General features: G+C 37.3%; 1 protein-coding gene across 4 annotated transcripts in view; it reads left to right on the forward strand.

Moving 5' to 3' along the window:
• The window catches only part of wu:fc17b08 (ligand-dependent corepressor), a 26,005-nt gene extending 11,943 nt beyond the window's left edge, over positions 1–14,062 (forward strand). For 3 of the 4 annotated variants that reach the window (XM_067520446.1, XM_067520455.1, XM_067520465.1), the window contains one exon: positions 7,509–14,062. In XM_067520446.1, the coding sequence (XP_067376547.1) occupies positions 7,509–12,210 (4,702 nt within the window). In that variant the 3' untranslated portion in view covers positions 12,211–14,062. Of the gene's footprint in view, positions 1–423; positions 7,462–7,508 lie in introns of those variants that run through there. The other variant, XM_067520474.1, reaches the window with a different exon arrangement.
• The last annotated feature ends 296 nt before the right edge of the window (positions 14,063–14,358 follow it).

The following is a 14,358-nucleotide window of genomic DNA, read 5'->3' on the forward strand; positions in this document are numbered from 1 at the left end:
ATGGCAAAATTATTGTGCCTTCACAGCTACATGCCTTGGTGCCTTATCACAATGACAAATATTCCCTCTCTATGGGTCTGCTTTTTGAGCCACAGGAACATTAACACTTTTATGTTCTCTTTATGTTTTTTCCATTGTTTCATAGGTCTTTCTTTTCTTTTTGTTTCTCATTTCTTATGTTGCTGCAAATTTTGTAAACAATTCTGAAAGAAAGCAAATAAAAAATGTCTAACTTGAGCCTTTTTGTTCTTAAGAGTCACACACAACACCTGAGTCATTCTAAGATAGTGATGTTACCAAAGCAAGGTCATAAAATAAAGGAGTGGCCAACATCCTCCCCTCCCCAACCCATCCTCCTTTAGTAAAGAGAAAAAAAGCACTGTGCAAGCTTTGCTTATACCCAATTTCCTTCCATCCAATCAGGCGATCCTTGAGAGCGGATGGACAAGTCGGGCTGTTTATGAGGAGCCTACAGGATGGGAGTAGAAGGGAGAATATCGGCCACTCCACCCAATTTAAACCTTCTTCATCTTTTGATTACTCGCTGCACATGAAAGAGGAGGCCGATCTGGAGAGCGGCCCAGAGTCACCCCTCAGCCATAACCTCAGTTCCAGTCCTGCTGATCTTTTGAGAAAGGAATCTGCTTCCTGGAATTCCAAAACTAATTTTAGAGGTCTCCTCAAACTCAAAACTAACAGTGAGGATAGTGAACATCTTAAAGACATACCCAGGTTGTTGGAAGCCACTGGAATTTTAACAAAATCACTTGCCTATGAGAAGGGAAACCTCCAGAAAACCGGCAGGGAACACAGCCCCTCCCTCTCTCAAACATCATCTTTTGACCTCAAGATTCCCCAGGTACGGGTTTTGGCCACAGGAACAGATACGACTTGGGATTCCCTACCAACTGACTATTCAGATTCACTTTGTGAAAATAGTCTGGGAAAAAAACTTTGTTCTATTCTCCCCAGACAAATCCAGCAAAAGTGCAGAAGAAGTTTTAATAACTCAGGTTCTGAGAAGGAATATTGGCCTTACAACACAGACCGCCAAGCCTTGGGGGGAAACTGTGCTCTGGATTCAGAGTCAGACCTAAGTAACAAGCAGCCAAGGAAAAAACGTGGGCGATATCGACAGTACAACACTGAGCTACTGGAAGAGGCTATTGTGGTGGTGATGGGTGGGAAAATGAGTGTGTCTAAAGCCCAATCGATCTATGGGATTCCACACAGCACCCTGGAGTACAAAGTCAAAGAGCGACTGGGGACCTTGAAACATTCCCCCAAAAAGAAACTGAAGCTGATAAACCAGGCAGAGGAACAGGGGATGTCACAGTCCCCAGAGAGTAAACTTCAAACATCCAGTACACTGGTTCTCACAAAAGAGGGTGCACCTGAAGACAATGACAAGGATTGCCACGATCAAAACTTTTTATCAAATGATTGATATCCGTTGTACTGATCCGTTGCAACTTGCATTTGCCAGACAGTGGTAGTAATTTAATTTTCTATAAAACAATAGATGTGTGTAACTTTTAAATCAAAGGACAGATATTTAATATTAATTTATTTGATTTTACCACTCACTTTTGGTCATTCATATATTAATATACTTTTGTACAGTCGTCTATTTAAAACGCAGTTTCCCTAACCTGCAGATTGTACTTGACACAACAGGTGTAAACATTAATTTACTTTTACTATATCATAGTATATTGTTGATAGATTTCAGTTTATTGTTTAATTTATGGAAATGAAAGATCATTCCTGTCTATAAATGTGCACCTTACACATAGTTACAAGTGAAAGTGGCGCCCCTTGGTGTCTTCTCTCAGTACTAATCAGAGCTCATGGTAATACACCATGTTTAAACTATAGCTGCCCCTGCAAGTGTGGGTGAAACAATATTAAACATCTGTTATTGTATTTGGATGCTTATAAATTGTATTTAAAGTATGCCGATGTTTTGTTAATGCACATCTATGGCAGAAAGAGGCACTGGAGATGTACAGCTGTCCATTACTGCTTAACACTACAGTTTGTTTTTATCATGCAATTAAATTTAAATTATTTATTAATCACAAGCTGATAGCCAAATATTAATCTATATTCTAAGATGTTGGAATATCATGGTTTGTTGTCCAAAATTTCACTTTACTCTTCAGCCTATATCACTGGCATAATGAATAGTTGTTTTTCCTCTTAATATCATTTCATCATTTTACATCCGATGTTGAATAACTGTACACATAAATATTCCTCAGCTACAGATATGCATAACTAAATAATTGCCTCATATAAGTCACCTATAATGGGGAAGGGGAATACCTAAATACCCTGTTTGAGGTAACATTTAAGGATGTCTTTCAGACACGTTATTGTGTCCTACACTCAGATTACTTCACAGCCTACCTTGACTAGGTGTCAGTAGCATTTCAGCACCAGTGCAAGCCTTCAGATTATTTCATTTTCTCTCTGATTTAGGGCTCATCTTTTTCAGATTTCAGGTATTATCTCTGGGATTTCTTGTCTAAGATACAAGAAATTTTCTTTGTTTTCTTTTGATTATCAAAATGATGTAAAAATGTAGTTAGCATTTTCATAATTGTGTAAAACGTATTATAAACATCTTGCCCACCCATGCCACAGGAGATCGAATTGTCAAATGCTTGGGTAAATTAAACAGATTTGCCTGGTTAGTGAGGATGACGTTCTGTACTGATGAATGTTCTACAACCCCAATTCAAAATAAGTTGTGATAATGTGTAAAACCTAATTAAAAACAGGATGCAATGATTTGCAAATCTCATCAACACATATTTTATTTACAATAGAGCATAACTTAACAACATTGGATGTTTAAACTAAGATATTTTACCATTTCATAGGAAATATTAGCTTATTTTGAATTTGATGGCAGCAACACAAAACTCAAAAAAGTTGGAATAGGGGCAACAAAAGGCTGGAAAGTAATTGCTGCAAATAATAAAACAAATGGAGAAGTATTTATGAGAAGTATTTGCATATTTAAGCAAGACAATGCTAAACCACATACTGCATCCATCACAACAGCATGGCTTCAAAGGAGAAGAGTCCGGGTGCTGAACTGGCTTGCCTGCAGACATTCACCACCAGAAGACATTTAGCGCATCATAAAATAAGCTTAGGACTGTTGAGAAGCTAGAATCCTGCATTAGACAAGAATGGAACAACATTCCTCTAAACCTCCACCAACTGGTCTCCTCTCTTCCCAGATGTTTTACAGACTTTTGTTAAAAGATGCTACACAATGGTAAACATCACCCTGTTCCAACTTTTGAGAGATGTGTTGCTGCCATCAAATTCAAATTGAGCCAATATTTTCCATGAAATGGTAAAATGTCTGTTTCAATATTTGATATGTTGCTTATGTTCTATGGTGACTAAAATATGGGTTGATAGAATGCAATGATATGCAAATCTTGTTTTTATTTACATTTTACCCAACATTTTATGAATTAGGTTTGTAATTAGTCAGTCACAAAATGTGCAGTAGCTAAACTATAGCTGTCGGACTGTATTGAGGTATTTTTGACAAGGTTTACTTCAGGTAAACAAGAACATAGATTGTTCTTGTGTTCATGTGAGTGTTTTAAAAATTATATATAAATAAAATAAAAAACAGCAGATCGACAGATGAATCTTAAGATGTGGAATTTAACAATTGGCTGACTACAGTCTTTCTAACAATTGCTAGCTAAGAAAGTTAACATATTTGTTGGTTACTAGTGAAATCATGCCTCCTTCCCACAACCTTTTGCCCATGTTACTAGGCAATGTTTCAATAAAAAAAAAAAAAATCTTGTTATTGTAGAAATTAACTGATAAATTTCCAGACTGTCACATTTAATAGAATATACATTTCCTTTAAATGAATACAATTTATTAGGCCTGATCCTATTGTTATTACATAATAATTTCATAGAATTTTTGCCTAGTGGACTTGGTAGAAGCAACTCTTTGACTCTGCTCTGTTCATTATTTTGCTCCATCAGGACACCTCATTGTGCATTATCACAAACCTTTATAGCCTTTTACATATACACAATGTTGAATAGAGGAACATGGATGGTTTATAAACACACTTAGTCTGTAAATATAAGCAGTTAACTCAGCTTTTGTATTTACTGCCATGTACTGCATTAAATTGCCTACATTGGAAAATATTTAGTGAGATTTGGTACAAACAGAAAATATAATTGCACACATGTATAATAATAGCACTGTAACAATTGTAGAACTTTCTGAAATGGTAAACTTACAACTAACTTTTTGGATATCTCTTAGTTGTTTTTGTGTACTGATAGTTTTCACTCTAAATGCAGACATTTGTTTTGTATATTTTTTGCTCAAAGGGATTTTTTGGGTAATTAATCAAACTCTAATTGCATTTTTTTTCTTCAGGTACACATTTATGATTAAAATTAGTTTGCTGTTTCATTGTCATAAATTGTTTCTGCATTGAAAGCTATCTAGCATTTTGTAAGTCGCACTTAATTTCAAGGCATTTTATCTAACATATTGAGAACATACTGTAAAAGTGCTTTGGCTTTATTCACATGTAAAACATTTTTTGTGCTCTTCATTGTCCATTGTAGCAAAGCTAGTAGTTGACTACCTCATCTGGAAAATTCAAATTGCAATATATTGTTGTTATAGCTGTTATTTGTAGCAGCTTCACATAAACACAGTTTATTGTAGAAAGAATTAAGTAAAGTTGATATAGGTTTCTGCCAGTATGTATAAATATGTCCATTTATTCATGTAGTTAATATCATCTTGATTTATTTATTTATTTATCTCAATTCTTGTTTTTGGTTGGAATTTAGCAGTGTAGGGGGGCTTCTTGTTTGCGGCTGTTTGTTATGAGAAACATTTTTATTTCAGAAGTGGGGGAAGAGTTTACCTCTGTTTACTTACCTAGTCAAACTGATGTAAATTTTTTTTGAAATTTTTCTTAATATTGGTTTAATAAGATTTGTAATGAATGGTTTGACAAAAGCAACTTGTGTCTATAAACATAAGTATAAAATGTAAAGAGATAACATTTAAGATTGCTGCATAATTTTGACTAGCTGCATATGCTGTGGCTCTTATGTGCATATGCTGTGGCAAATGATTAGATAATATTGATGAAAAACGTATTTTGTACATTTGATTGAACATTTGCAATGTTATAGAATGGAATTGGATGTATTTTGCATGATTAGACTAAGTTATGTGTCAGTCAGAAGTTGGTGATATATGGTAACTTTTTTTTTACTGGAAGTGCTGTGTGTTGCTGCATTTAGTGTCAAGTCCACAGTGCATCAATTAGACTAAACTAAACAAGTTAAAAATTTGATTGTGGACTGAAGATGTACGTGAAATACCTTCACTCAATAGTACAAACTGATTTATATTCGTAATGTACAGTATATGAACATTTTACCAAAACCTCTTAGTGTGCTTGTAGAATACTATGTAATTGAGTTGTGCTCTGGGTTACATCTGCTTGTTAGAGTATTTATTTGTTTGGAAAAAAGGCATGAACTCTGTGTCAGTTTCTTACTGCAGTGGTGAGATGTAGAGCAAAACCCTCAGGGATAACACTTGCCACTCATTATTCAGGTAGTCACTTGACTCCTCAGATCTTGCAAGCAGTGAAGTGACGTTATTGAACTTAGCAAAAAAAAAGTCAGGTTCCATTTCAAGCAATTATTATTTTATTTATTTATTTATATTTTTAAAAATGTATTTTTAATCTTTAAATTTTAGCATGCTGTACAAATTATAGTTAGAACCAAACCCCCTGTTCACCATTTTATTTATACTTTGTCATTATAACCTCAGTGCAGGTAGGAAGTTGACCAATGGACTAATAAATTAGCAAGTTTCTTTACAGTTTAGTACACAGCGTATTTTGATTAAAAAAAAAAAACAAATACAAAAAACCTCCCTAATGCAAAATACTAAAACCAGAGATGTACTGTATGTCCATTTGAAGTATTCACGCCATCATTTGTGATTTAAAGCTATAATATTTTATTCACTATTCTGTTGTTTCATTCTTTCCTATTGACACTAAAATGAGCATTTTTGCTTGTCTCTGGCAGTAACGCATCCAAATTGCTTGCTTGATCCAATAAATATCATTTAATACCTAATATTGATTATTTTTCAAACTCACTGAGTAAAAGCTACGTAACAGGTAATCCACAATTTTTAATGCACCTCATGTCAAAATTATACTAGTTATATTAGTACAAATATAATGTTGTTTTTATTTATCATCAATTATAGGCTTTGAATTAGTTTTTTTTTTTTTTTAATTTTTTATTTTTCTGTCCTTTCGGCCTATCCTGTGAGTTCAGGGTCCCCACAGCGGATTATTTGTCCGCGTGTAGATTTGGCACAGTTTTTACGCCGATGCCCTTCATGATGCAACCCTCCCAAATTTTTAACAGACTTGGGACCGGCACTGCATGGCTGGGGATGGGGTGTGGCTGTTGGGGGTTCAGTTTCTTGCCCAGGGACACTTTGGCATGTGGTCGGAAGAGGGGGGCATGAACCTTCGACCCTATGGTCGGTAGGCATGCACTCTACCAACTGAGCCACTGCCACCCGATTCAACATTATTTTATTGATTACTCTTTCATCTTGCAGTTGCCACCACCTCTTGTTCTGCAAGGTTATTTCAATCTTTCATAAGAAAGCCTTGTGATAAATCACCTCAGGAATCTAGGTGTTGTTTCATTCCTCTGCTCATTTTGTTTTTGAAACACTACAATGTAGCTTGGGAAAATTAGTTTTTTACCTGTTTAACAAGAGAAACTATTTAAACTTATAAATATATTTTTGGCATATTGTGACAGTTTAAATGCTACATGTATTGGAAGATTTCATAATAGACCTACCTCACTGACAAAACTTTAGCCAAAAAAAAAAAAACTGTCCCCTTGGTTATGAAATTTAGTTTGCACTGGCACAAACCTATTACAATAACTAAATTTGCATGTTTTTTTTGTTTTGTTTTTTAACTCGTTAATCATAGGTTTTTGTACCCCTTTTAATATTTGCTCATTCAAATGTGTTTGACTTGGTTTAATTAAAGTGGGACACATTATTAAATCTTTATTAAGTCTTGTGCATGCCTAGAATTTCCTTGATGTATATTGTAACAAAAAAAACTACTGTATAAATAAGAAAAATGTAATGGTTGTAACAATGTAATTTGTCAGGTTCACTGGATGAAAGATTCACTTTGAAAATCACTTCTAATAAATATGCAATCAAAACAAATTGTATATATTGGTAAATTATTTCAAACATGTAGAGCCACCACTTTTTAGAAGGTTTAATTATGGACTTGTAGAGACAAAGGACAAGTTTTAGCATAAATATAAAAATTACAAACTACTCAGTTGTATGAATCAATGTTATTTCTACTTCTTGTTAAATTTCATCTGCTTATTTTTTTTTCTCTTTAGGGAGTCTACAGACCTGCATGTTACAAAGGCAAAAGACCTGCAGTCCACTTCCACACTGGAACAGTTCATGGCCAAACTCTGCCCCCACCATCAGAGACAGATAGTAGATGCCATTGGTTTTTTACAGACTGAGGTCAAGGCGCTTGCATCCACCAATACACACCAAGCCTCTAATTCTACCTCTGGCATCCGGGGAACTGCTTGTTCTACTACACAATTCATTCCGGTCACACCTGAGAAGTCATGCCCTGAGCTAAGCTTTTCCAGTGAATCTACTCCCAAATTAGAAGTTCAAAATATCTCCCCTTTTGCTGCAAGCAGTTGTACAATAGAAAGAGCTCCTGAAAATGCAGTGTCACTAAAAACATCTGTTACTGCTCGCTCTGCAATAGATCTTCGTAGCCCTGGGTTAGGAAGTAACCATGCTTTGGTCACTCACACCTCACCTCCAGTGGACACAGAGAGCAACTATTATGGTAACCATGCACCGTTGAAGATGAAAATTATGACCAGCAATGTTGCTGATGGAAAGAAGTTGTCCTGTGTGCTCAATGCCTCTCTTTCAACTCATTCTGACACTTTGGAGGACAGACAGGTTAACTCAGTTTCATCCAACAAAACAGAGACTCATAGTGCTAGACTCAGCTCATCTGTGAAAAGACACAACCAGGCTGGTCATCAGTATCAAGCTAGACAGAAAGAGACTCTTGGGCAGGCCAAAGATACACCAGCAAAAATTATTTCAGTCCATATGACCATACCATCAGACTCTCCACGGACTGCAAGGAAGACCTTCAGGGCATCCACTGATCATCGGAACAGGGACTCTGCTTGTAGAGGAATGGCTGACCCTGATTTTGAACACTGTGACATTGTTTTTATTGACAAACCAATCACTGAGTGCTTTAAGGAACAACGGCGTAGCATTCTCCCACGACGCAATGCCAGAAAAAGTACCAGAGGGCATATGTATTCCGATCAGATCTGGGAGTTAAAAACTGTGCGGACATTGGCTGGAAGAGGCAACTGTCCTAATCCAATGCCAGAGCTTATCACGTTGGTCACGCCTAAACAAATACTTTCAAAGCCTGAAGGTGTACCACCTGTTGATATGCCTGTTGGGCCATGCAGGGAGACAATGAATCAACAAATACCCACAGAAGAGCTAGATGAGAGTATAATTCCAGGAACTGGAGAAATGGTAGATGTAGCAGTTAGTGAAGTACATGTCATAGTTGAAACTAGTCAGACAGATCAGTTTGAGAACAAGGGACAGTCTCCTCCTACACCTATAATGAGCTCTCTAACAGAAAACAAACAAGAAGATCTGAACACAGATGTAGAAGAAGATACAAGTGCAGTTTCAGGGAAAACAGCAAAAAGTGAAGAAAGTGCTGCTCAGGTTTCATTTGAGGCAGAAAAGAATAACAAGCCTGACTTCCAAAAGGACATTTGCAAATGTACTGAGCAAATAGAAGCAGATACAGTAGTTGAACCAGAAAATATTACCACAGAAGAAGCTGAGCCTCATCTTTCATCAAATACACTGTACAACGATCAACCTCTTCTAAATCAGAATAATGCCCCATCACCCCCATCGGCGGTGAATCAAGTTAGAAAAAGTGAGGAAATAGATGATGAGCAACCTCTGAAACTTCAGCCAGAAGCACAGATACATTATAACTCTGAAATGACAGAAAAGCTAAACACCACTGGTTCAGCTGACAGGCCACTGGTGACAGAGACAGAAATTAAAACATCTGAAGCAGTTGTTGATAATGTTATCCCTTTAGAGACTGATGATAACGATAATGACAGTGACGTGTCCTCTAAGACACTTGACGCCCTGCTGAAAAAATTACCCCCTTGGCGTAGAAAAAGAGGCACCATTATTTCCCTGCCAAAGCAGTTAAAAGGAAAACAACCTGTGATAGTGGGTTATTTCAACGGTAGACCCATATCAGCCTCTGACAGAAGTCTTCGTCGTAGATCAAGTAACAGCCTCACATTGCCTATTAAAAAAACTCTTATTTCTAGTCAGAACACACCAGCCAAAACGTCTTCAACAGTTGAAAACAAAAGTTTGGAGCAACCGCCACCTGAAACACACAAACCTGTAAAATTATTTGAGAGTGTTCCTATGATTGATCACAGGACAGAACCGTCTTCTGACATACCATTGACCCCAACATCTAAACTTCTCTCGATGACCAAACAAATGCAGAAACAAAAGAAAGTTCAGAGTGATAAGGACACTTTTCTTGTCCTCTGTGATCACCCTGTTGATTGTCCTCCGAGCACAGAGTCCACACGACAGCTTAGATCAGCCAGCCAGAAGCTGGCAGGAAGTCTAGTGTCATCACCCACTGTACATGCTGTATCCCCTAAGCCAACTGCCGCACATGCTCTCGAGTCTACAGAACAGCTCCCCTCTCTCTCCCTGCTTCCTCCACTTCCTGATACTTCTTCTCTAATCATGCCATTGACCACTGCATCCTTTGAGCAGTCCCAGCAGAACATTGTCACAGAGTCAACTGTGGAACTAAACTGTGGAATAAAACCTCAGCTAGTAGAGACAATTTCTAAAGAAAAACAAAAAAATGAAGTAGAATGTAGAATGCAGACCAAACAGAAGCTTAGGTCTGCAAAGGTTGTAGATGACAGTAAAACGGAGAAAAGTGAGCTTATCGGTGAGAGATCAAGTCCACTCGAAAGTCTAAGTCCTATAAAGACTGAAATGCAAGCACAGATACCATTAAGAAATAAAAGCTTTCTCAGAAAGGAGGCAGAAACAAGTGATTATTTGCCAAATGTAGCATATTTAGAAGACAGGCTTGCACGTGGTGATGATAGCAGTTGTTCCATGTCAGACAAGCCCACAAGAATGCCATTAAGGAGTGAGAGTAGTAAGACTGAAATGTTCCATCTGTCCCAGTCACCACAGGTAGACAATAAGAAAGTAGCTTTGAGATCACCAAGATTGGCTGCACCTTCTACCAGTGCTCTTACAGCAACTGGACGACAGTCTGACATAGCATGCCCCATCCGAATAATGCCAGAAAGAATAACGAAAGCTCAAGCGAAGCCCTGTCCATTGTCTGTTACTTCTGTGTTGCCCCAGAGCTCAGGGATGCCTGTCATTGCACCAAGACCTGAGCCCCCAAAACAAACAGCTAACAAATTTTTTCAGACTCTGACTGGAGAAGAAAGCCAGCACCTAATTACGAATCTAAATATCAAGTATGATAAAATGCAAAAAGGTTGGGTGCAAATGGACAGAGAGGGACAGCCAGGTACTAAATATAAAAGCAAAGCAGACAGACAGGCAGCTATATGGAAAAGTAAGCGCAGGGCACGGAAACCAAAGTCTTCAGAGCACCAGAAATACTCACCAGTCCAAATGCTTTTCATGAAAGGTTTTAATCTCACTAGTATTTGTCGGTGGTTCCTTGAATCAACGGAAACAAAGTCCCTTGTCATTGTCAAGAAGGTAAATACTCGTCTTCCGTCAGAAACTCAGCTGTGCTTTCACAGCTCCTCTAGTGCTTCAGGGACCTCACAGGGGGTATTTCCAAGCCTACAGGCAGAGCGCTTAAAGAAACATTTAAAAAAATTTGCCATTGCCTCTCCTGTGAAAAGCAACCCCAAAAGTCAGAAACTGATTGCCAAAGCACTGCAGCAAGTGGCAACTGTAGTCAAAGGGAAAGAGAGGAGAGAAATGTCCAGTACTATGCGGACTTTGTCTAAGTCGCACTCCTCTGCCCAAGCCTGTAAACAAAGAGGCGAATCCCAAAAGTCCTCTGGTAAATCAAAGAATCCAGCTAGTGCAAGGATCTTAAGGAAGTACTCCAATATTCGAGAGAAGTTGCAGGTTCATCAAACCACTGTTAGGTTGAAAAAGGTCTCAAAAGACCTAAAATCCAACAATATGGAAAGACTGCCCACTACAAAGTCTACAGCTAGGTCATCTCTGAAAGCTAAGAAATCACCCCTATCTGTCAGTAAACAAATGAGAGGTTCTGAAGCTAAAATGGAAAGAAGGAAAGCAATGGGTGGCAGAAAGAATACAAAGCAACCTGTTCAGGAGAAGGTAGTCAGGGCTCAGGGCAGTAGTAGAGCCTCAAAAGATGCTACTAAAAAAGAACTGCCAAAGCGACGGTCTCAACGACTAGGGTCACTTAAAATACCTGATCGTAACTCTGCTTACACATCTAAAAGCAGTGTTGATAATAAAAAAACATTTGAAGGACAGAAAGTAGAGGTAGAAAAACCCTCTGTCAGCAAAATGAATGGTGCAAAAATCCAAACAAAGGAATCTTCACAAAGTACACTTGCTGAATTTAAGGGTACTGAAACTGCCGTTGAAACCCCACAGCAGAGCATCGATGTCAAGTTTCCCACCTCACCTGACCAGGTACTAACAAGATCCCAGAGAAAAATGGAAATAGCGGTCCCTGTGAGTGGGAGCCCCAGTCACGCTTCAAAGAGGGCCACAAAGACTGTGACAACAAAAAATGCATCTCCTAGAATAGTCAGGAAAGCTGAGGAGCCCACACTGACAAGAAGTGGGGCTTTAAAGACCTCCTTAAAGAGAAGTCGGGCAGCTTTGTTCCCACGCAGTACAACAAAATTGTCAACAAAGAGAGCTCTGGGGTCCTTTGAGACCCCAGCTAAGCGCACTAGGACATCATTCTCAAAATAAAATGGACCTACAACGAGAGAGATCATCTTTATTCAGAGGATTTTGTTTTATCTGAAATATATTCAGAAGGACAGAAGTATCTATTTTGTACTCTCAACAATCTCTTCAGAGGATACCTTTTTCAGTAGGCAAAGATGTGAAGAAGGAAATAATTTCTGCTTTTGTAAAGCTTCAGTGTGACAATGCAAATGTGATGGATTATTTGCTGAGCATTTGCCCTTTGTTCAGGGACTGCAGACAAGTCCTACATGATGTCTAGAAGATGTAGTTACTGTTTGGCTTTATGTTTCAGCATTCAATGGCATGGCTGGAGATAATAGCCTATAAAACTGCTTTTAAAAAGTTGTAATATCAAACATCAAGCTTTGTTATCAAGATGACAAATCCATTCACCATCCTCACTTTTTCCCATTTTCCATATAATTATTCTTTTAGATTAAAATGCACTGCATTTAAAGGTCAGAATGCTTAATATGAGAAGGGAGATCAGATTTTGAATGACATTTTTTACTTAAATAGGGTGTTTGTATCTCCAGCCTGTCTTCCACTCACAACATTGTGAATATGTAACTGTTGTGACCAGGTGCCTTATTTATGAAGTGTAAAGTAATAGAATGTGTTGCTAAATGTGAAAATGCCTGTCCTCTAGTTGCAACAGCTTTGAGTACCTGAAGAAGCAGTCAGCAATCATTTGTTTAACTGAGTGTGTACAAATTGTTTCCGTTCCAGAAAGAATGTACCTCATGATTAATGTGTACATTTTTACGTTGACTGAGGCATTCGGCTGTTTTCATTTACTCGTACCTGACAAGTTTATTTTTATATGCCCGTTTTTCCCAGAGCATTAACACACGATAGTTCTTCTCAAAATTGTTTTAGATGGCAAAACACATAAGTGTGTTCTATATGTGACACAAGTTTATTAATTTTATGTTTGGGGTCTGACCATTGCACCTGCTGTTGTCAAATGTAATAGTAATTTCAGTTTTGAGTATTTTACCTGCTTCCGAGTGTAATAATTTAGGTTTATGTGGTGAAAGTTTCAGCAACTATTGCAATAGAAGGTGCCCCCTTCATACAGTACAACTGAAACAAACAATTCTATTTATGTCCCTGACCTTTGAAAAAACCTAACTCAAGTCTATGCACAATTACAATTAGTTCCCATAATGAAAAAACATCTGACACCATGTAGGGGAACTGGCTCGTAGATCACTTTGGCAACAATTTCTGAACAACACAGGTCTGAAACTATGTATATATGGTTGTTATGGCCTCCTTAGCATTAATGTCATATGGAAAGGTTATAGATTTCTTTGCTTGATTATTGACAAGCTGCATATTAAATTTTGGCTTTATTCACATCACCCTTGTGATTTGTGCATCTAAGTATGTTGAAGTTGTATTATGTTGTTTTTCCTTTTTTTTTTTTTTATGTAATTGGCAGTCAGGTAGATGTTCTTATTATGTGAAGTTTCTTTACTTCCACAGTAGTAACTTGCAGTAGTGTGAGTAAATATAAATGCAAATGCCAGATTTAGCAGAGTGTTTTGTTTGATTTATTTTATTTTAATGTTTAGAGGGTAAATCATCTGTAAATGCAAAACATGTCTGTCATGTTTTTATTGTTATTTAAGATCTTCATGTAGGCTAACCAATTCCACAAATTGAAAACAGCCCACCAAATATCAGACTTGAATATGTTTATTCTTTACAGTTGCTATTTAAAGATTTAGACTTTGTACATTTAAAAAAAATAACTGCTTTATTTGTGGTAATCTCAAGAATGATACTTCTTTATGTTAAATACTTTGTATTTTTGCTGGACTTGATAAAAGATATTTGAATTTTATGTTTTGTTTCTTGGCTCATTTATACCACTTTTAAATGTTGTTGTATTTTGTCAACTAATCAGACAAGGTTCAACTTAGGAGTTGAACCTTCAGATTTGTCGGAATGATCCATCAAGGTATTGTTAGTAAAGTGGCAAAGTGAAATCTGAAGCGCTTTTTGAAAAAGGCAGACTGTAATCAAACTGCCTTTCTGACTCTCCACAAATAATTACACAAACACGGATGAGTACACTTTTGACATGTCTTTGATTTAAAGCTATCATGGTGCTGGAGTTTGTGTGTTTATATTGTGTTG

This window comes from Channa argus, chromosome 1 (assembly GCF_033026475.1).
Source record: "Channa argus isolate prfri chromosome 1, Channa argus male v1.0, whole genome shotgun sequence".
In the NCBI taxonomy this organism is placed as follows: domain Eukaryota; kingdom Metazoa; phylum Chordata; class Actinopteri; order Anabantiformes; family Channidae; genus Channa; species Channa argus.